General features: G+C 42.9%; 1 protein-coding gene across 7 annotated transcripts in view; it reads left to right on the top strand.

Moving 5' to 3' along the window:
• The first annotated feature begins 4290 nt into the window (after positions 1 to 4290).
• The window catches only part of OSBPL9 (oxysterol binding protein like 9), a 128976-nt gene continuing 110118 nt past the window's right edge, over positions 4291 to 23148 (top strand). For 5 of the 7 annotated variants that reach the window (XM_008139317.3, XM_028142170.2, XM_028142171.2 and 2 more), the window contains exon 1: positions 4327 to 4455. In XM_008139317.3, the coding sequence (XP_008137539.3) occupies positions 4345 to 4455 (111 nt within the window). In that variant the 5' untranslated portion in view covers positions 4327 to 4344. Of the gene's footprint in view, positions 4456 to 23148 lie in introns of all 7 variants that reach the window. The other 2 variants (XM_008139319.3, XM_008139318.3) reach the window with 1 other exon arrangement.

The following is a 23148-nucleotide window of genomic DNA, read 5'->3' as shown; positions in this document are numbered from 1 at the left end:
GAATAGCAAGAACGTACAACCAAGATTACTCTACCCAGCAAAGCTATCATTCAGAATTGAAGGTCAGATAAAGAGCTTCACAGATAAGAAAAAGCTAAAGGAGTTCATCACCGCCAAACCAGTATTATATGAAATGCTGAAAGGTATTCTTTAAGAAGAGGAAGAAGAAGAAAAAGGTAAAGATAAAAATTATGAACAACAAATACATATCTATCAACAGGTGAATCTAAAAATCAAGTGAATAAAAAATCTGACGAACAGAATAAACTGGTGAATATAATAGAACCAGGGGCATAGAAAGGGAGTGGACTGACAATTCTCGGGGGGGATAGGGGTGTGGGGGGTGCGGGAAGAGACTGGACAAAAATCGTACACCTATGGATGAGGACAGTGGGGAGGGGGGGAGTTAGGGCAGAGTGGGGGGGTGGGAACCGGGTGGAGGGGAACTATGGGGGGAAAAAAGAGGAACAATTGTAATAATCTGAACAATAAAGATTTATTAAAAAGAAAAAAGAAAATCAAATTGAGCTTCCTCTTCTCTCCTTCCCATGAAAGAATCTAATAACCCACACTCCATTCATGCCACCCTCCAGAATGGACAAAACCTTGAAAACACCAATTCCCAGATTTGACTATTTGTGTGCACACATGAAGGAGAATTTGGAAATATCTGGATAAAGAATGACTTTCCTTAGTTTTTATCCATCTGGCTGTGCCTCTCGGATACAACGAACAGCGATTTTACTGGACTTTGAAAGCTTACATAGGCTATGCACGGACTCAGTCTGTCAAGCCTGTCATTTCAAAAGAGACCCTGGTGTCGTAGATTTACGGAACCACGCCTCCGATGTTGATGTGAAATAGAACCCATTTCCCCTCCTTGCCACAGACTTCTGTTTTGATTGAAAAAGCGTATTCTGTGTGTGTGTATGTGTATGTGTATATGTGTGAATGTGTTGGGTGTGTGGTTGTGTGTGTGTGTATATATATATATATATATATATATATATATATATACACACACACACACACATATGTATGACGCTATATGTATATGAATGTATATATACATATATATGCATAATACAAATAAATAAATATAAATGTAAATAAAATGAAATGCTACTCAATAAATATACAATACAGTATCTTTCCCACTCTCCATTCCTGCTGTCATTGTCTACGTTTATACTCTTTCTACTGCTGGCTTGACTTTTAAAGTCTCTTAGTTTGTCTTCTTTTTCCAGTCTTGCCCCTCTCTGATTTGTTCTCAATTTTGCTACCAGAATGATCTTTTAAGAATCATATCAGTGTAATATTTATTGATATTCTAAGTGGCAGGATGAATTAGTCCAAGGTCCTGCCCTTGATGAGCTTATGCTATTTAATGAACCTCATCTCTTCCTTCTGAGTCTGAATCTAATCCCCATTTTCTTCTCTGCTTCAGCTGCTACCTCCTTCCACGAAAAGCCAGTCACTGAGGAATGTAGGAATGAGAGCTGATATGTCTTCTCCATGTTTAATTTTAGCCGATGATCTAAAGCATGCAGTTTGACATGTGGTGTAGAATGTGGACAAAGTGCTGTGCAATTGGACATGGAGTCAAGAACTGCCCTGCTCCCAGGTCCCCTGCTGACCTGTGTTTTGACATTTGAAGCTAAGTAGAACCTGCCTATGCCTGGTGACCCTGATAAAAGTCAAAACTGATTTAGAAACTTATGATACTGCCTGTGTCATGGCCAAGACATTTATTTACACATAGACATCATAAATATAGCTTGTAGCACGGGTGAAATGGATCTGTGGTGAAAAAACCTAGAATCTAATTCTGGTTCTGCTGTTTACTAGTTGTGTAACCCTTGGGCAAGCCACTCAATAACTCTGTGTCCCACTGTCCTCATCTGTAAAATGGGTGTAATGATATAAGTGCTCAATAATTGTTGTGGGGATTATAGGAGAAAGTATAGGTGATGATGCTTAGCACAATCCTTGGAACTTAGTAGATCAGTTTCAATGGAACACATAATTCAGATCAAACAATAATTACTGAGCACCTTCTGTGTGCCAGACCCTGGGATAGTTCTAGGGTTATAAAGATGAGCAAAACTTGGTTCCTGCTCTTAAGAAGCTAATGGAAGAGTAGTAATTAACCTATGTAAATCTTTTAACTCAATCTGAATCATGATGTTTCAAGATCCAATACTCTGTTTATCCCAAAAGACATCAGCAACATGAGGCTTTCTGCTGAATAATGTTTCTAGACATAAAATTTCTGTGACAAGTGTGTAGTGTATTTTGGGGAGGCTATGTAGCATAATGAAAACACAGACATGTGTTTATATGGACTCACGATTAATACTATTAGGTACCTGGGCAAATAAATGGAAAGATATCCTGTGTTGATGGATTAGAAGAATTAATATTGTTAAAAATGACCATACTACCCAAAGCCATCTACAGATTCAATGCAATCCTTATCAAGGGATTTTTTTTATATATATATAGGAAAGAAGAAATAATCCTTAAATTTCTTTGGAACCACAAAAGACCTGGATACCTAAAGCAAACATGAGAAATAAGAACAAACACTTCCCGATTCCAAGCTATATTACAAAGCTATAGTAATGAAAACAGTATGGTATTGGCATAGAAACAGAAACATAGACCAACAGGACAGAATTGAAAGCCTAGAAATAAACCTGTATATACAGTCAACTAATATTTGACAAAGGAGCCAAAAATAATCACTGGAGAAAAAATAGTCTCTTCAATAAATGGCACTGGGAATACTAGATCTTCACATGCAAAAAAAAATGAAACTACACTACTATCTTTACTCACAAAAAGTAACTAGAAATGGATTAAAGACTTAAATGTAAGACCTGAAGCCATAAAACTTTTAGATGAAAACATAAAGAAAAAGCTTCTTTACATTGGTCTTGGCAATGATAAAAGCAAAAATAAAAATGTGTGACTACATCAAATTTAAAGGTGGTCAGAAGGTAAAAACTTCCAGTTATAAGATAAAAAAAGTTTTGAGGATGTAATACATAGGATAGTGACAATAGTTAACAATACTGTATTGTATATTTGAAAGTTGCTAATCAAGCAGACCTTAAAACTTCTCATCACAAGAAAAAAATTGTGAGGTGAGGTGATGGATGTTAACTAAACTTTAATGTGGTAATAATTTCATAATATATACATATATTAAATCATTACATTGTACACCATAAATTTATATAATGTGATATGGCAATTATACCTCAATAACTGGGGGAAAAGATATCTAACAGATCAAACGTGAAAAACTTTAATTTACTTTAGATCTTTACCCAATTGATTAGCTAGCAAGTAGGTTCTCTGTTTAGCTCACTCAGTGATATTCTTTTTCCTAGCACTTCTGTTATCAGCAAAGAGAAGAGATTCACAAAACAGTACCTGAATAAACAAAATACTTTTTAAGTCCAAAATAAAATAAAGTAAAATACAAAGAAAACCTCTCCCTTGACCTCACTGCCACTTACAGCTAATGCTCCACTTGCCAGTTTCCTTTTTAGCTCTTTCCTTTGATATTTGCATGGTGGGCTCTTATCTTTCACATCTCAATTTAAATGTTATTTTCTGAGGGGCCCTGCCCTGACCACCCAAGATAACGTAGCCACCCATTGATTTCCTAGTACATAAACTTAAGTTCTCTGTAAGGCCTTTATCAGTATTAGATATTTTCCTTGTTTACTGTTTAGTGTTTGCTTTCAATCACCAAATTTAAGCTCTTAGAAAGCAAGGAACCTGTCTGACCCCTTCACTGTTTAATTCTCAGAATGTCTAACAGTGCCTGGATACAGTAGGACAATCTACTAGTATACTAATAATAGAGGAATATGCAAGATAATTTACTATTTATTTTTATTGCCCGTTCCCCTCAACCCTACATTAAGTCTCTACTGAGTGCTCAAAGCATAAAACAGCAAATATTTATAAAATGAATGGATTTGCGTAATGAATGCAAAAACGAAAGGCCAGATGTGTAATCTTTTGGAAACGTAAGGTATCGTTATGGCTAGTAAAATTAATTCTTGTAATAAATCATCTTAATAGCTGTACTCATGGTTGCATTTGTCACATCCCAGGCACTGAGTTCTACACACAACAGGCGATCGAAGAAAGCGTGTTTGAGGACGATAGCTGGGGGCGAGGGTTGGCAAGACCAGGTGAAGCAGCAGCCGCTAGCCCCGCCCCTGCCCGGCCCCGCCCCTGCCCGCGGAGGCCCCGCCCCCGGCCTGGTGAATGCCTTATAGGCGAATGACGTCAGGTCGTTTGTTGTCATTGGCGGCTCCCAAGATGGCGTCCATCATGGAGGGGCCGCTGAGCAAATGGACTAACGTGATGAAGGGCTGGCAGTACCGTTGGTTCGTGCTGGACTACAATGCGGGGCTGCTCTCCTACTACACGGTGAGTCCCCGCGGGGCGAGGCCCCGAGCTTCTCGGGCGTTGCTACCCCTGGGTCGAGGGGGGCCGGGCTTTTTTGGTAGCGGGGTTGAGGTTGCTAGGCTGGGGGTGCCGCCGTACGCGAGGGTTCCCTCGGAGAGGAGGGTTTTACGGTCCGGATAGCCAATGAGGGTGAAGGAGATGCGGGTGCAGCCAATAGACAGGCAGTGGCTGTCTGATTTATGGGTTGGGGGCTAGCCGCGTTCGTTTTTTTTTTTCGTGGGGGGGTGAAGCGTTGGTGGGGTCCCCGGGGTGGTAGTTGGGCCGTGAGGGTGGTGGTAATCATGGTTGATAGGGCCCGGTGGCGCGGGGCGTGCTGCCTGCCCACGTTGTCATGGGCTGGACCCTGTCCCCCCAGGCCCTGTAGACGGCCGCGCCCCTTAGCTTCCCTCCAGGGATTGAAGAGCGCAGCTTGGCCAGGTCCCTAGGGACCCGCCCTCGGGCAGCACCCAGGGCTCCGAAGTCCCTCCTGTCGGCCCGCATTGTTTCAGAGGGAGGCGAGAGTAACCGCTGCCTTAACTTTGGAGAGCGGAGGAGTCCCTACACAGCAGTCTCTTGTTAGCGAAGAGAAGGGGTGGTACGGTGTCTCCTGAAAGTTACATTCCAGGGAGGGCTGGGTTCGCGGCTTGACTGTCGTTAAACACGAATCCGTGGCGGTGGTACAAGTCCATGAATTGCTGTGAATCTTATGTTCTGACTACCCCCTCCACCCCCATCGCATTAGAAATGGAAGGTGGGTGGTATTAAGAGGCATTCCTTTCTCTGAATGGTGTCTAGTTAAGAATAGCTGATGATAGGGAGGAAAGCACTTAGGACAGAAAAAAAGAATGCCCTGAAGGCTTTAGAAAAATAATACAAGACAAGGGACAATAAAAATACTTCATTTAAGAAATATTTATTGAGCTCGCTCCCACTATATGTTATTGCTTTAGGCTGGGTATATGTGAGTGGGTGTGCACGCTGGGGTGCATGTGAGCAAGGATCAATAGAGTTCAAGACATTCACCGTTTCTCTGGAGTTTATACTCTAGTCTAGTGGTTCCCTTACTTCATTTTGCTAACAATAACTCGTCAAGGTAGGTATTTATTATCCCCAATTTATTTCCTCCTTTTACAGTTTTGGAATCTGAGCATTCTGGCTTTTAAGTTGTTTGCTCAAGACCTAAGAGCTAGCAGGAAGTGGTGTAACCAGGATTCCAAATTCCTAGCTTTCTGACTTTTTCCACTAAACTTCACTTTCACTACAGGAAGGAGAAAAGTGCAAGCTGTGAGTTACTAAGGCACGCCCGTAGGAGTAGAAACTTTCAACATCCTTCAAATATCAACTTCCTTTCTCTATATAATTTTTAAAGGGGGAAGAAAGGCCAAACCTGAATGAGATTTGAACATATTGTTCAAGATTATCTTTAGGTAGTCACAAAGGTGAGGTAACTAAACATTATATTCTGAAAACTGGGATTATGAAATCCCATGACTCAGATAACTGATGAGTAATATTGAGTTTCAGTAGATCTGATAATCAGAAAATCCCATGGAACCTTTCCAGCTTATTCAAGGTAGAGTAATTCCAATGACTGGTACTATGGAATTCAGTTACTCTACAACTGCCAGATTTGTGTGAGTCTGCATGTGGGGCCATAGTAGAGAGGCCTCAAATGGGTTTTGGGGAGCTCCTACCCCAAACAGAATTTTCTTTTTTCCTGTCTTTCTTCCTTCAGTGTAGTCTTTTTCTGCCTCCTTGCCCTTTTAGCTTCTGAATACCTTGACAAATTTCTCTTTGTCTTACTGGCTAATACAGATTTTTCATAGACCCCCTCCCACTATTCCCACCCAAACACTTAGCTTCCTTTCTGAAACTAGATTCTATAAAACATCATCCTCACCAGCAGAAGGAGGTATCATATTTCTCACTAATGGCTATTTAGAAGGTGTTTTTTTCTTTTCTGTTTTTTTTTTTTATGTTAAAGCATTTGCTTGCAGAGAAACAGCAGAGAAATATTATAAATTAAAATCATCTTGCAAATATAAAATAATACCTAACCCCTGATTAAAGGAGGTCCAGTATAAAGATGGGAAAAAGATAGGTATTCACTTAAAGAGAAAGCAGGCAACACAGTGAATGTTGGCAGTGAGTTCTGTACACTTGGACATTGTCTCAGTACATTAGGATTCTGAAAGATTTGAAAGTACATCTTAATGACTTGCATGTGGCTGATAACTTGGAGCTACATCTTCCAGGAAGAGTATCAGAATTAGTTGCACAGCCTTTAAGCAGAGCAGTAAATAGCAAGTCACTCTATTCCGTGTTTCAAAAATTCCTTGGATTCTGGCCTGGCTCTGGTTGTAGATCTGTTCTAGTGTGACTATGAAAACCTTTAAACTAGATTGGTCTTGCTTTAGAGTCCGCCTGTATGAAAATTGATATTGGGATAATCTCAGGGTTGGGTTAGGATCACTAAAACTGCTGTGAACTGAGTAGATTCTCCTAAAGCTTACCTTAGCCTGGGCCTTATTCTCTGGTCCTCGGCCTTGACTTAAACCCAAACCTATCCGAAGTTTTTGAAAAGAGCTTAAGATATTATTACTCTGCCCAGTAGAGGAACAGAGAAACTGATTTCCTCCTTTAGGGAAGTAGATTTAGCCACTCTTTTCAGCTCTAGCTCAGTCTCTTAATTAATAGAAACAATATGATGTAATCCATTCAGGAAATATTTATTTGGGGCCGACTTTATAATAGGCATTGTACTTTATATGCTGCAGTTGCAAGCATAAAGGAGAGAGTCCCTTCTGTCTAGGAATTCACAATCTAGCAGAGCAGACACCTACACATAACTTCAAAACAATATGATAAATTCTATAATATAAATAAGACTAGACTGCTGTGGAAACATTGCCTGGGAAAGGCCAGGGAGACATTTGAACCTAGACTTAAAGGATAAAGGTAAAAGAGAAGGGCATTCCAGGCAATGGAAGTATGCACAAATTGAGAAGCTTGAGACCATAAGGGTTATTAAGAAAAGAGAATTTCTTAGCTCTAGCGTGAAGGTGAGTTTGGGAGATAACAGGAGATTGAAGATAGGAGATTGAATCCTTGGAGCCGTAGTTCGGGCCTGGAGATAAAGATATGCTATATTAGAATTTACTAGTTGAATTTTTATTAGATGAGATGCCTAGGGAAGGCTATGGATATAAATTTGGGAATGCTGTGTGAACAGCCAACCATTTATGTGCATCATGATCAGGAAGGAAGATGGGAAAAGAAGAAAAATTGAGGGAGGTATAGATATGTGAGAAGTTGGAAAGTGGAAGGGTCATGCCTTTTGTAAATTTATCAAATATTTATTGAGTACCTAGCAGGAAGGGTTAAAATGGTAAATAAGATGGAAATTATCCATACCCTCATGATACCTAGATTATACTATGGGATGCAGCAAGTAAGAGTTATGATAGAGAAGCATAGTATGTTTGGGGGTTATATAGATGGGTTACTTGACTCAGTCTTGGAGGGTCAGGAAAGGTTTGCTAGAAGAAGCAGGTTTGCTGTTGCCTTAATGTTGAGTAGGGGTTAGCCATGTGAGCAGAGAGAGAGGTTTTAACTGCTTGAGATAGAGATAATGTTTTTGTAGGAGGCAAGAGTGAGGAACTTGTCCATCTTGGAGCTTGGGCTGTGGTAGGCAGTTGGGGCTGTGGTAGGCAGTTGTGAGATGAGCTGGAGAGGTAAATAGGGGTCATATATAATTAAAGGCTTTCTTGATAAACGATGCTAAGGAATTTCAACTTTACCCTCAGGACTGTCATTTAAGTGTTGTAAACACTTTTTTTTTTAAATAGAAAAAAACACATTTTATTATAGAAAACTTCAAACGTGCATAAAAGAGGATAGTAAAATGAACTCCTGTTACCTAGCTTATCCTATATAATAAAAGGGTAAAATGCAAATTGACTCTAATAGCAGAATGACCAGGAATGACCAGTTGCTATGACGCGCACTGACTACCAGGGGGCAGACGCTCAACGCAGGAGCTGTCCCCTGGTGGTCAGTGTGCTTCCACAGGGGGAGTGACGCTCAGCCAGAAGTCGGCATGGCTGGCCAGTGCAGCGGTGGTGGCGGGAGCTTTTCCCACCTCTGCGGCAGCGCTAGGGATGTCCAACTAAGTTGTTAGTCAGACATGCCCTGAGGGCTCCTGGGCTGCCAGAGGGATGTCTGACTGCCAGCTTAGGCTCGATCCCCTGGGGAGCAGGTCTAAGCTGGCAGGTGGATATCCCCCAAGGTCTCCTGGGCTGCCAGAGGGCTGACTGACTGCCAGCTTAGGCCCAATACCCTGGGGAGCGGGCCTAAGCCATCAGTCGGACATCCCCCGAGGGGTCCTGGACTGTGAGAGGGTGCAGGCCGGGCTGAGGGACCCCCCCCTGAATTTTTGTGCACCGGGCCTCTAGTTTATCCTATATAATAAAGAGGTAATATGCAAATTGACCCTCACACCCTCATGTCACAAGATGGCCACCCCCACGTTGTCACAAGATGGCCACCACAAGATGGCCGCCCCATGTCATCACAAGATGGCCGCCCCCACGTTGTCACAAGATGGCTGTCCCCACATCATCATAAGATGGCCACAACAAGATGGCCACCCCCACATCATCACAAGATGGCCGCCCCACGTAGTCACAAGATGGCCATCCCCATGTCATCATAAGATGACCACAACAAGATGGCCACCCCCCATGTCATCACAAGATGGCTGCCACAAGATGGCTGCCCCACATCATCACAAGATGGCCACCACAAGATAGCCACCCCCACATTGTCACAAGATGGCCGGCAGGGGAGGGCAGTTGGGGGCGACCAGGCCTGCAGCAGAGGGCAGTTGGGGGTGATCAGGCCAGCAGGGTAGCAGTTAAGTGTCAATCAGGCCAGCAGGGGAGCAGTTAGGGGGCGATCAGGCTGGCAGACAGAAGTGGTTAGGGGCAATCAGGCAGGCAGGCAGACAAGTGGTTAGGAGCCAGCAGTCCTGGATTATGAGAGGGATGTCTGACTGCTGGACATCCCCCAAAGGGTCCCAGATTGGAGAGGATGCAGGCTGGGCTGAGAGACACCTCCCCTCCCCCGTGCACGAATTTCGTGCACTGGGCCTCTAGTATATATATAAAAGCGTAAGCAACCAGTTGACTGGTAGCTGTGATGCGCACTGACCACCAGGGGCAGACGCTCAACACAAGAGCTGCCCCCTGGTGGTAAGTGCGCTCCCACAGAGGGAGCACCGCTCAGCTGACCAACAGGCGCCAGACGCCAGGCTCATGGCTGGCGAGTACAGCTGCGGAGGCGTGAGCCTTTCCTGCAGACACTCCCCCTGTGCACCCCTCCCCCATCTGGACCAGGACCAGGGATTGGGACCAGCATTGGGACTGACTGGGTGCGAGCCCGTGGCTGCTTCTCAGTCATGGGCGCACCAGTGTCGCCCCAGGACGGGTGTGCGGAGACTGCAGCAGAGTGGCAGTGAGCCTACCGAGTGGTAGTGGTAGCAGGTGCAGCAGGTGCAGCGGGGCTGGGATGAGCGGGAGTGGCATGGCGCCCAGCCCAGGCTTGGGCTCCTCCCTGGCCGCCTGCCGCTTCATGCACTAATACATCCCTTAAGGGATGTAGGACTGCTGGTTTTGGCTGATCCTCGCAGGCCAGGCCGAGGGAACCCACCAGTGCACAAATTTGTGCACTGGGCCTCTAGTATAATTATAAACATACTACTGGCCCAGTGCACAAAATTTGTGCACAGGGTGGGGGGTGTTCCTCAGCCCGGCCTGCACCCTCTCCAATCTGGGACCCCTCGAAGGATGTCCTTCTGCTGGTTTACAGGGATCGGGCCTAAACCGGCAGTCAGACATCTCTCTCACAATCTGGGACTGCTGGCTCCTGCCGCTCACCTGCCTGCCTGCCCGCCTGATTGCCCCTAACCACTCTGCCTGCCTGCCTGCTCGCCCCCAAATGCCCCCCGTCGCTGGCCTGCTCGCCTCCAAATGCCCCCCCACCAGCCTGATCACCCCCAACTGCCCCCCCTGCTGGCCTGCGTGCCCCCACCTTCCCTCCCCACTGGCCTGCTCACCCCCAACTGCCCCCCTGCTGGCCTGCTCCAAACTGCCCCCCCCTACTGTCCTGATCACCTCCAACTGACCCCAACTGATGGCCTGCTCACCCCCAATTGGCCCCCCTGCTGGTCTGCTTTACCCCCCAACGGCCCCTGCTGTCCCATCCTGGCCTGATCACCCCCAGGTGACCCAAGGTCCCAGCCCCTCCTTTTTTTCTTTTTCTTTTTTTTTTTTCACTGCCTCCTTGAGCAGAGGCCAGGGCCAGCTGGAAGCAAGTATCTAGAATTTATTTATCTTCTATAATTGAAACTTTGTAGCCTTGAGTGGAGGCCAGGGCGGGCGGGAAGCTTGGCTTCCTCCATCGCCAGGGCAACCCAAGCCTCCTGCTTGCTCCAGCTCTATGGCCGGCCGCCATCTTGGTTGGGTTAATTTGCATACTTGTTCCTGATTGGCTTGTGGGCGTGGCTTGTGGGCGTAGTGGAGTGATGGTTAATTTGTATGTTTCTCTTTTATTAGTGTAGACTAGTGGCCCTGCATGGATTTGTGCACATTGAAAGGAAATTAATTAGAAGAAAGATTCGTGCGGTAATTACATTACTGCAAAAAATTGCATGTCAAAATAGTCTATATAATATAGTATTATAAAATTAAAGCACGCATGCAGTTGGCGCCAGTGTGAGGTTATATATATCACGCATGTGTGAGTCAGAGTTTATTTTAAAATTGCCAGTGTGCATCATATGTACCAGCAGGATGGTCAGATGTACGAATGGTCGGTCACTAAGCCATATATATATATATATATATATATATATATATATACACACACACATATATATGTATATGTATATATATATATATGTATGTATATATATATATTTAGATCGCCAATCTTGTTTTATTAATACTCTCATCAGTACCTTCATCCCCCCAATGGATTATTTTAAAGCAGATCCCAGACACCATATCATTTCATTTGCAAATATTTTAGAATGTATTACTAAAAACTAAGGTCTCTTTTAAAAAATGTTGTTACAATGCTACTATTATAACTAAATATTAATAATAATTAATATTGTCAAATATCCAGTCAATGTCCAATTTTCTTGATTGTCTCAAACATCTCTTCCCTCACCAGTTGGTTTATTTGAGTCAGGTTTCCAAACAAGATCTACATAAAAAATTGGATATCTTTTAATATGTGTCCTCCTTCCCTCTTTTTTTCTTTGCCACTTATTTGTTGAAGAAACCATGATTTGTTTTGTAGAATTGTCCACATTCCAGATTTTGTTGGTAACATCTTTGTGGTATATTTAAACATGTTCCTTTGTTCTCTGTATTTCCTAGAGCTAGAAGCTTAATCAAACTCAGTTTGTTTTTTTGGGGGAAAGAATACTTTGTAGGTGGAACATATTACATTAAGTGGCACATTATGGTCTGGTTGTTGTCTCGCTGATTTTAAAATTGATGTATGGGTTCAGATGAAATTTATATTCTTTAAATACTGTCGTTGCAGAGAAATGATCAGGAGAGCACTATTTGTAGGCCTTAGTGATTAATTGGATGTGAGTGAAAGGGTAGGAAGAGTGTGATGAAATCCAGGTTTTAGGTTTTACCTCAATGAATGCTGATAGGGAAGATAGGAAGAACAGGTTGGGGAGAAAGGTGGTGGCTTTGAGTCATGTTGAAATTGATGAAAAGATGTTATATGGTCTGGAATTTAGGAAAATATCTGGATTATAGACAATACTAGCTTTACATACACAGAGTTGAGTGTGAGAATAACAGAGCCTTTGGACAGGATGCTGAGAAACATCATTGGATTAGTTACGTTGCTTTGTAAAAAAATTATTCAAAACTTAGCAACTTAAAACAGCAAACATTTATTATCTCATAGGTTCAGTGGCTCAGAACTTTGGAGTGACTTAGTTAGGTGGGTCTGCCCCAGGGTATTTCATGAAGTTGTAGTCAAAAGATATTAGCTAGGGTTGAAGTCATCTGAAAGGCTTGATTGGAGCTGGAGGTTCTGCTTCAAAGATGACTCACTTTTAGAGCTGTTCCCAGAAAGCCTCAGTTCATTGCTGGCTGTTGGAAGGTGGCCTTAGTTCCTCACCAGATAGCCTTTCCATTGAGTGTCATCATGACAAGGCATTGGCTTCACCCAGAGGGAGCAGAGCAATCCAAGTCAGAGCAAGGAGGAAGCCACAGCGCCTTTTATGACCTAGTCTGAGAATATCACTTCACCTTATTCTGTTCATTAGAGATGAATCATTAAGTTTAGCTCGGGCTCTTGGGAATGGGAATTTTAAGCATGGGGAGGTGAATTAGGCTCTGTTTTGTGAAAGGAGTGTCAAAGAATTTGTGGACAGATTTCAGATCACCACAAACACATTTAAGAGATTGACAAAGAAAAAAGCCTGCATAGAAGAGTGAAAAGGGACAACCAGAGATATAAGAGAAGGGAAGGGAAGGGAAGGGAAGGGAGGGGAGGGGAGATAGTTTTCATATACATGTAAATATCTCATGTTGTGGTGACCCCCAACCATAAAATTATTTTCGTTGCTACTTCATAACTGTAATTTTGCTACTGTTATGAATCGGAAAACACAGATATTTACATTACGATTCATAACAGTAGCAAAATTACAGTTATGAAGTAGCAACGAAAATAATTTTATGGTTGGGGGTCACCACAACATGAGGAACTGTATTAAAGGGTCGCGGCATTAAAAAGGTTGAGAACCACTGCCTTAGTGAGACAGTTTCTATGGAGCAGTAGGTGTGGAAGGAAGATTGGAGTAGTTTGAAGAGTAAATAAGGGGATGTAAGAAGTAGCGAAATTCAAGATAAGGCATTTGTGCAGTAGGCAGAGAGGGATATGGAACTGAGGAAAAGGGCTTCTAAAATAGGAGTATGCTTAGATGTTGGAGGGATGGGAAGCAAGGTCTGAGTTAAAAATGAAGGTAGTCAGGATTTAAGGAATGTAGTAAAGATTTACATCAGTGGCCTTAGGAACTGGAAAAAGGTATAACTAGGGAAATGTTAAAGGTTAATCAAGTTGGCATGAGGGACTAGTTGAGATTACAAAATATGGTTTGTTTAGGCATTATCCATAAATGTTTAACTCTCTTGATTTTTATTGTTTTTGGAACATTTTGGAGAGAAAGGTAGAAACAGTGAATTAGTAAGTTACCAGGACTACTCCAGGTATTCTTCATAAAAAGAATTATTGCATCCCTTGCAATTACATACTGAAAGACTCATAATGACTTTGTATTTTAAAACCACTAGTAGTCAAAACACGTGGTGTGTTTTTTTGTTAATCCTCATCCAGGACATTTCCCCATTGATTTTATTTTTTTAGAGAGAGGGGAAGGGAGGGGAAGAGACACACAGAGAGAAACATCTATGTGAGAGAGAGAGACATCGGTTGGTTGTCTCCTGCATGTGCCCCAGCCAGGTCCGGGGATCAAGCCTGCAACCGAGTTACATGCCCTTGACTAGTTACATACCCTTCAGTCCAAGGGCCGATGCTCTATCCCAGTGGTCGGCAAACTCATTAGTCAACAGAGCCAAATATCAACAGTGCAATGATTGAAATTTTTTTTGAGAGCCGAAAACCGACTTCTGCGCATGGGCCACGAAGTCAATCGCACTGTACGTGCGCACCCGCACGTGGTATTTTGTGGCAGAGACACACTCAAGGGGCCAAAGAGCTGCATGTGGCTCGCGAGCCGCGGTTTGCCGACCACTGCTCTATACAGTGAGGTAGGGCTCAAAACACATTTAAGTGTTATTTGGCAGTCCTTAGCAATGTCTACAAGATGACCAAAAATCTGCCATCTAATTTTTGCATTTTAGGTTTTTGAAGAGTTTAAGTACCATATTTTCCGGCGTATAAGACGACTGGGCGTATAAGACGACTGGGCGTATAAGATTTTCCTGGGTTAAAAAGTCATCTTATACGCCGGAAAATACGGTGTGTGTGTGTGTGTGTGTGTGTGTGTGTGTGTGTGTGTATGCGATGTATTTTCCGGCGTATAAGACGACTTTTTAACCCAGGAAAATCTTATACGCCCAGATGTCTTATACGCCGGAAAATACGGTATATGTATTTCTCTTGCAAAGATGTCAAAGAGGTAGTCTCTGATTCTCCTAGAAAGATATCAGCACCACTTTCATCAAACAATTAAAAGGAAATTTATATTTTTCTAAATAAACTGTTCCTGAATATGTCAAATGTGATTCTTACTAAGTTGACTTGGTACATATTAACAATCTAAATGTAATAAAGCAACTTTAGAATTATAAAAGGAACAAAAGAAAAATTGTATCTAATCTAAATGCCCCAAAAAGAAAACAAAAACCTCCTAAAATAGTAAGTAGTATCAGTGGGAAGAAATATGTGGAAATTTTATATCTTTTGTTTTCCTTCAATACTCTATTCAAACTTGATTTTTCCCTCTTCTAATATTTTTTAGCTTTGCTTATATAAATCTTTGGAGCATTTAGTCATTTTTAAAAAATATATATTTTATTGATTTTTTTTACAGAGAGGAAGGGAGAGAGATAGTTAGAAACATCGATGAGATAGAAACATCGATCAGCTGCCTCCTGCACACTCCCTACTGGGGATGTGCCCGCAACCAAGGTATATGCCCTTGACCGGAATTGAACCTGGGACCCTTGAGTCCGCAGGCTGACGCTCTATCCACTGAGCCAAAACCAGAAGGGCGAGCATTTAATCATTTTACTTACATCTGTTATAATTAATTAGCCATATCTCTAGTACAATCTTTATCTGTACAGCAAGCTTGTGAACTCTTTGATGGCAGTACTGAGCATTATAATCTTCAAGCCCTACAATGAGGCACTTTGTTCTCATAGTGAATGGAAGAATGTCCAAGGTCCTTTAAACAAGGCTTAGAGATGAGAGGCAGAAGGCTGTTTTGGAGTTGTTGCTTACACAGCCTTGAAGGTTGTGCAGAATAAATTAATAGCAAATGTGTACATTTTCTGATTTATGTAAAACTTGATTGAGTTTATATTAGCAACAGTGGCTTTTATTTAATCATGTAACCTGTCGAACATATCACCAGTGTGCGATCATTTGCTTAGTGTGCTAATTAGTCAAGCAGTTCTCTTGTTAGCAGATTTGTTGATGGTAATGATTTGTGGAAGGACAGAAAGTAGAATGGTTCTTAGATATTCTACTCCTATATTTGGCAATTGTCACAGGATTAGATTTTCAAATAGTTACATAATCCCAATCAAAGCTAGTGATTTAGGTTAAGAATTGAATTCCTTTTACAGATTATAGAGAAAAACAAATGACCAGCCAATATTTTTCCTTTTTATTTACTTTATTGTAAAGAATTATCTTCTTAGACTAGTTCGAACTTCCTTAAAAAACGGCAATTTACTTTCCTTTTTTGGCAAAAATTAAGTTTGCATGGTACATGGAATCATATAAATGGATTCATATTCAAGGAAACTGTTTTGAGGTATTCATCATTAATTTTTCCCCATTCACATGCCAATGTTAAGATTATTTTGAAAGTTGATTTTCTGTTTCCTGGAGTTTTGTTTACATTAAGCCTTCATACTAAGATTGTCCACTTATTTCGTTTCTTGGATTCTATTTTAGCCTTACTGTTATGGCACAGACAGGTAATTAAAATATTGGGTGAATATTTGCTTTGTCACTCTGGCAACTTTTTTCTACAAACTCTCAACCTTCCTCTTTCCTCCATCACTCATAGAAGATGCCATGCTTCGTAGAGATAATAGAGTCCATTTGGTGGGACCACCCTTGTCCCCCCACCTATTAGTGTATACCTACTTTCCTGCCTCTTCCTGCCTGAATCCTTCCCCATCATAGTGGAAGAGGTAATCCTTGATTCCATCTGCTCACAAATTTTTTTGAGGACCTCAGTCTATAGATTTTCTCCTCTATCTTCTTTCTCCCCTCTCTCTCTTATGTATCTTTAACTTGTTCCTTTTAAAAAAATATATTTTTTATTGATTTTTTTACAGAGAGGAAGGGAGAGGGAGAGAGAGTTAGAAACATCAATGAGAGAGAAACATCTATCAGCTGCCTCCTTCACACCCCCTACTGGGGATAATGCCCACAACCAAGGTACATGCCCTTGACCGGAATCGAACCTGAGACCCTTCAGTCCGTAGGCCGATGCTCTATCCACTGAGCCAATCCGGTTAGGGCTAATTTGTTCCTTTTTATTTATGGGCTTTTGTTGTTTAAGAATATTTATTTTGTAATAGAATAGCTAAACATCTTAGTTCTAACAATTTCATACGAAAATTTTTAGTAAATTTTTGTGTCACCTATTGCTTTTTGTTATTTAAAAAAAAAACAGTTTTATTGAGATAGAATTCACATACCAGCCTTAGCCAGGTGGCTCAGTGGATAGAGCTTTGGCCTGCAGACCAAAAGATCTCGGGTTCGATTCTGGTCAAGGGCACATACCTTTGTTGCAAGCTTCTCCTCCCCGGCCTGGCCCTGGTCGGGGCTTGTGCAGGAGACAACCAATCAATGTGTTTCTCTCATATCGATGTTTCTCTCTGTCTCTTCCTTTCTCTTACACTCTCCCTAAAAAAAATCAATGAAAAAATATCCTCAGGCGAGGATTAACAACAAAAAAAGAATTCACATACTATCCATTTTAAGTATAAAAATCGATGTTTTTTAGTATATTTACAGAGCTATGCAACCATCTCCACAATCAATTAACAATCACTCCTCAATATTTCACCCTTAACTGTAGGCAACCATTAATGTACTTTCAGTCTCTATAGATTTGTCTATTTAAAAAATTAAATTTTTATTGATTTTTAGAGAGTCAGGAAGGGAGAGAGAAAGAGAAATATCGATGTGAGAGAGAATATTGATTGGTTGCCTTCCCTCGTTGCTTTGACCGGGAATCGAACCCGCAACCTAGATATGAGCCCTGACCTGGAATTGAACCCACAATCTTTTGTACAGGATGATGCTCCAGCCAGCTGAGCCCCACACTGGTCAGGTCAGATGAGACTCTGGCTTGATTTTTTTTTTTTTCTTAGAAATCTTTAAAAATTGATTTCAGAGAGGAAGGGAAAGGGAGAGAGAGAAACATCTCAATGATGTGAGAGAATCGGCATGCCTCCTGCACGCTCCACACTGGGGATCAAGTCCACAATCCTGGCATGTGCCCTGACTGGGAATTGAACCATGCAAGACCTCTTGGTTCATAGGCGGATGCTCAATCACCGAGGCACACCAGCTGGGCCTAAGTGGAGAGTATTTTGATCTGTTCTTAATTTAAGTTACTTTGAAATAAATGTAGCCTTCCCTTCAGATGACGTGTTTTATGTGGCACACTGAAGTTCATCTAAAGTAATTGAATATAGCCAGAGTGTGACAATTAAGAGACCTACTAGACTATTTTAACTCTTTCGTGTAAAGCAAGTATGTCAAACTCAAAGGCTAACATGGGCCAAATAAGCAAGGTTTACGTTTATGTGGGCCGCAAAAAAAACAAACCTCCAATTTTCATAGAAACGTAGGTTTATTTCGATAGAGACATGCTGAATACAAAGGGCTAAAATAAATGAGTAATCGTTAACATAAAATAATAGAACATTTTAATAAAAATTAATATTTTTTCTTGAACATTAACTTACCAGACACTGAATAACTGCACAAATTAAGCAGAGTAACGCAAATAAACCTATTTTTCTTGTTCTCCGAAAGCGAAATATTTCCTGTTGCGCACACCAAACAAGTCAGTCCAAGATTAATGAATCATTTCCTGCTGTTCCTTCTGCCTTGAACTTCCCCTGAGATTCTTCACTTGGCTGGCTCCTCTAATTCAAATCTCAGCTCAGATATCAACTCCTTATAGTCCTTTAAAGTTATCTAAGTTAAAGTAGAACCCCTCTCCCCCACAACTTTCTGATCACCACCCCACTTAATTTTTTTTAACACAATCACCAGATGATATTGTCAATTTGGTTTGCTTAGGAGAAGTATCTATTCAAATCCTGGCCCATTTTTAAATTGGGTTATTTGTCTTAATTGTTGAGTTGCAAGAATTCTTTATATATTCTGGATACTAGTCCCTTACCAGATACATGACTGAAACTAATTTCTTCCTTTTCACAGTTTATCTTTTCACTTTCTTGATAGTATCCTTTAAAGCATAAATGTTTTTAAGCGTGATAATGTTTATTTTTTTTACAGTTGGCCCTTGAACAACATGGGCGGTTAAGGTTGCCATGTTCCCTGGGTCAAAATCCTCATATGACTTAAATTGGCCTTCTACATATGTGGATTCCTGAGGATTGAAATACAGTTGACGTTTGAATAATAGGTTTGGGTGTATAAATGGACTCACATTTCAAACCTCTGCTGTTCAAGGGTCAACTGTATTTTTTTCTTTTGTTTGCTTGTGCTTTTGGCATCATAACTAAGAAACCATTGCCTAATTCAAGATCACAAAGATTTATAACTGTGTTTTCTTCTAAGAGTTTAATAGTTTTAGCTTATTATTAGTAGTTTAATGGATTTATATGATACTAGAGGCCTGGTGCATGAATTCGTGCATGGGTGGGGTCCCTCTGGGTGGCCTGCAGGGATTGGGCCGAAACCTGCAGTCCAGTGCCACCTGCAGCTCCTACCTGCTGCTCCCGCTTATCCCGGCCCCACTGTGCCTGCTGCAGACTCGCGCCCAATCAGTCCTGATCGAGAGAAGCTTGCACTGCCACAGCAGCGCTCGCCAGCCGTGAGCTCTGCATCTGGCGCCCTCCCAAGGCGAGTGGCTTGCGGGATTGGGCTCAAACCTGCTCTCCGACATCCCCTGGGGGGTCCCAGATTGCAAGAGGGTGCACGATCAGGCCGGGGAGGGACTGTGGGAGGGCTCTAGGGCGTGTCCGGCCCATCTTACTCAGTCCTGATTGGCTGATCGGGGCCAGGAAGGGACTGCAGGAGGGCTACAGGGCATATCCAGCCCGTCTCGCCCAGTCCCAATTGGCTGGATCCCAGCAGCAAGCTAACCTACCAGTTGGAGCATCTGCCCTCTGGTGGTCAGTGCATGTCATAGCAACTGGTCAACCAGTTGACTGTCTGCTCCCTGGTGGTCAGGGCACGTCATAGCGAGCGGTTGAGCAGCCTTTGCATATCATTAGCATATTATGCTTTGATTGGTTGTTCTGTTGTTCTGCTGTTTGGTCTATTTGCATATTACCCTTTTATTATATAGGATAGGGTAGGGGCCCAAATTCATTCTTTTCATATGGGTCTAACCAGTTGTATCAGCACCCTTTGTTGGAAAGACTATTTTAATGATCTTGGAATCCTTGTCAAAATCAATTGACCAAAAACTCTATGAGTTTATTTCTAGACTTCTAATTCTATTCTGTTGGTTTAATTCAGCAATTTTTCAACTCTTTTCATCTCATGGTACACACAAACTAATAACTAAAATTTTGCGGCACACCAAAAATTATATTTTTTGCTGATCTGACAAGAAATAGGTATGCCTCTCATTCACTCACACTGGACGACTATTGTGTTGGCAATTGCCATTTTTTTATTTGACAATCTAAGGGAAAAGAGGTCAGTGCTCCTGACTAAATAGTCAGATATTGCATGTTTTTAATATTCTTACAACACATCAGTGTGCCTCTTGCAGCACACCAGTTGAAAATTGCTGGTTTATGCCTTGTATGCATATATGCATAACCCATTGACACAGATAATAGGGTGCTTGAAGGCTTGGGGTGGGGGAGGGGGGTGGGAGTGGGCTGGAGGGAGTCAATGGAGGGAAAAAGGGGGGACATGTAATACTTTCTACAATAAAGAATTATTTAAAAAAAATCGCTGGTCTATGTTCATAGATTATACTGCAGTCAATGAGAAGGATAAGACAGACCTTTATGTACAGACCTGCAAATATCCCCCAAGAAATATTGTATTATTTTTTCCAGCTTTATTGAGATACTAGAGGCCTGGTGCACAAAATTCCTGCATCGGGGGAGGCTCCCCTCAGCCCAACCTGCACCCTCTCCAATCTGGGATCCCTCTCACAATCTTGGACGTCTGGCTCCTAATTGCTCACCGGCCTGCCTGCCTGGTCACCCCTAACTTCCTCCCCCTGCCAGCCTAATCGCCCCCAACTGCCCCCCCTGCTGGCCTGGTTGCCCCCACCTGCACCCCCCCCCCCACCAGCCTGGTCACCCCCAACTGACCCTCCTCCCCACTGGCCTGGTCGCCTCTTACTGCCCCCCTGCCAGCCTTGTTGCCCGCAAATGCCCCCTCTGCCAGCCTGGTTGCCCCTCATGGCCCCCCCACCGACCTGGTCGCCTCACGCAGCCTGCTGTTCAGTTGTTTGGTCGTCCCTCCCTAACCCCCCTGCCATCCTGGTCGCCCTACGTAACCTGCTTTGTCAGTCATTTGGTCATCCTTCACTACCCACCCCCCACCCCCACCGCCAGCCTGGTTGCCCCATGCAGCCTGCTGTTCAGTCGTTTGGTTGTCCCTCGGGCCAGCCCTGGGCAGCTGGGGGGCGGAGGGGACTGGGGGACTCCGGAGGCAGGTGCCTGCCGCCCCGGCTGGGCTGAGGGTACTGGGCGCCGCCATCTTGTGGCTGTGAGCGCCGCCATCTTTGAGGGTGTGGCAGTCAATTAGCATATCCCTTCCTTATTGGCTGTGGGTGCTGCCATCTTTGTGAGGGCGTGACAGTCAATTAGCATATTCCCTCTTTATTAGATAGGATAACTGACATGTAACATTGTATAAGTTTAAGGTATCAATGTAATGATTTGATATACATACTCGTATATTATAAAATGATTACCACAACAAGGTTAGTTAACACATCCATCACCTCACATAGTTATCGTGTGTGTGTGAGAGAGAGAGTGTGTGTGTGTGTGTGTGTGTGTGTGTATGTGTGTGTGTTGAGAACTTTTAAGATCTACTCTTTTAGCAACTTTCCAAGTATAGTATTGTTAACTATAGTCACCATGGCACATTAAACCCATAGAACTTAGTTAACTTATAGCTTGAAGTTTGCCTGTGGCTCAGTACTTTGGATGTAGGCATCTATGGTTTAAAATGAGACATTTATTTAAAACATAACTTCATGATATTGGCTTCTTTTGCTTCTTACATAGGGGAGTACAGAAAAGTACTGGTTGTTGAGGTATTAAATATTTTTAAAACTTTGATTATTTAAGGTTTCATTTTATTTTATTACACACCACTAGTTGATTTTTAGGAATATTTTCTGCTTGTTACTATAGGACTTATGGTGCAGAACATAGTCTTTGCTTGGCTCAGTCTAGTAAGAGACAAAGGATAAGCAATGTTTTATCAGTAAATATTTTTTGAGAACCTAATGTGTTGCAGACACTGTTCTGAAGCATAAGCCAGATACAATCCCTATCCTTAAGGAATGTGCAGTCTTAATGGGTGAGTTAGACAAGTTAACTAGCCATTATTGCACAGGGTGGTACAGGCCACAACAGGGGAATACAGAAGACTCTGGGAGCTCAGGGATGGGAATCCAAACCAGACAGAGCTAAGGCACATTAGATGATCGGTGACAGTTAGCAAGGCAGAAAATCAGGGTCAAAGATATTCCAAGCTGAGGAACTTTTGGATGAAAAAAATCTCAGCGGCAAAAAATGTGACCCATTTGCTGAAACCGGTTTGTCTCAGTGGATAGAGCGTCGGTCTGCGGACTGAAAGGTCCCAGGTTCGATTCCGGTCAGGGGCACGTACATTGGTTGCGGGCACATCCCTGGTAGGGGGTGTGCAGGAGGCAGCTGGTCGATGTTTCTCTCTCATCGATGTTTCTAGCTCTCTATCCCTCTTCCTTTCTCTCTGTAAAAAATCAATAAAATATATATATTAAAAAAAATGTGACCCATTTATGAAATTGCAAAGAGATAAAGCTAAAGTAACATTCCTCAAAATGTGGTCCTCTATCTGCCTGAGTCAGAATCATCTGAGAGTGATTCTTAAACTCCCAGGTGATTCATAGCCTTGCAGGTGATTCTCAAATTCACTAAAATATCAGAAACACTGGTCTAGAGTTAAGGGGCATGATGGAAGAATGAAAATTATAGTGTAATACTAGAGGCCCAGTGCACGAATTTGTGCACAGGTGGGGTCTGGCTGGCCCAGCCCCGATCGGAGCGGATTGGGGCTAGGCCTGTTGGGAGGAGGAGACAGCAGGAAATTGGTCAGCAGCCCCCCCCCCCCGTATCGGGGCCCAATCGGGGCTGAGCTGGTTGAGGGGGAGAGGCTGTGGGCAATTGGCCAGTGGGCCCCATCCCCAGTTGGGGTGAGGGGGGCGGTTGGGGGCGGGGCCAGCCATGGGGAGGGGCTGCAGGCGGTAGACACCATCCTTGCCCCTGATTGGAGTGGGAGGGGCGATTGGGGGTGGAGGTGGTTGCGGGGCTGTGGGCCGATCAGGGTGGTGGGGGCTAATTGGGAGTGGGGCTGACCATGGGGAGGGGTTGTGGGTAGTGGGCTGGCTGGCCCTGCCCCCGAATGTGGTGGCGATAAGGGGCC

Source organism: Eptesicus fuscus, chromosome 9, assembly GCF_027574615.1.
Source record: "Eptesicus fuscus isolate TK198812 chromosome 9, DD_ASM_mEF_20220401, whole genome shotgun sequence".
NCBI lineage: Eukaryota > Metazoa > Chordata > Mammalia > Chiroptera > Vespertilionidae > Eptesicus > Eptesicus fuscus.
The sequence above is the reverse complement of the archived record's forward strand: the minus strand, read 5'-3'. Positions and strand labels throughout refer to the sequence as shown.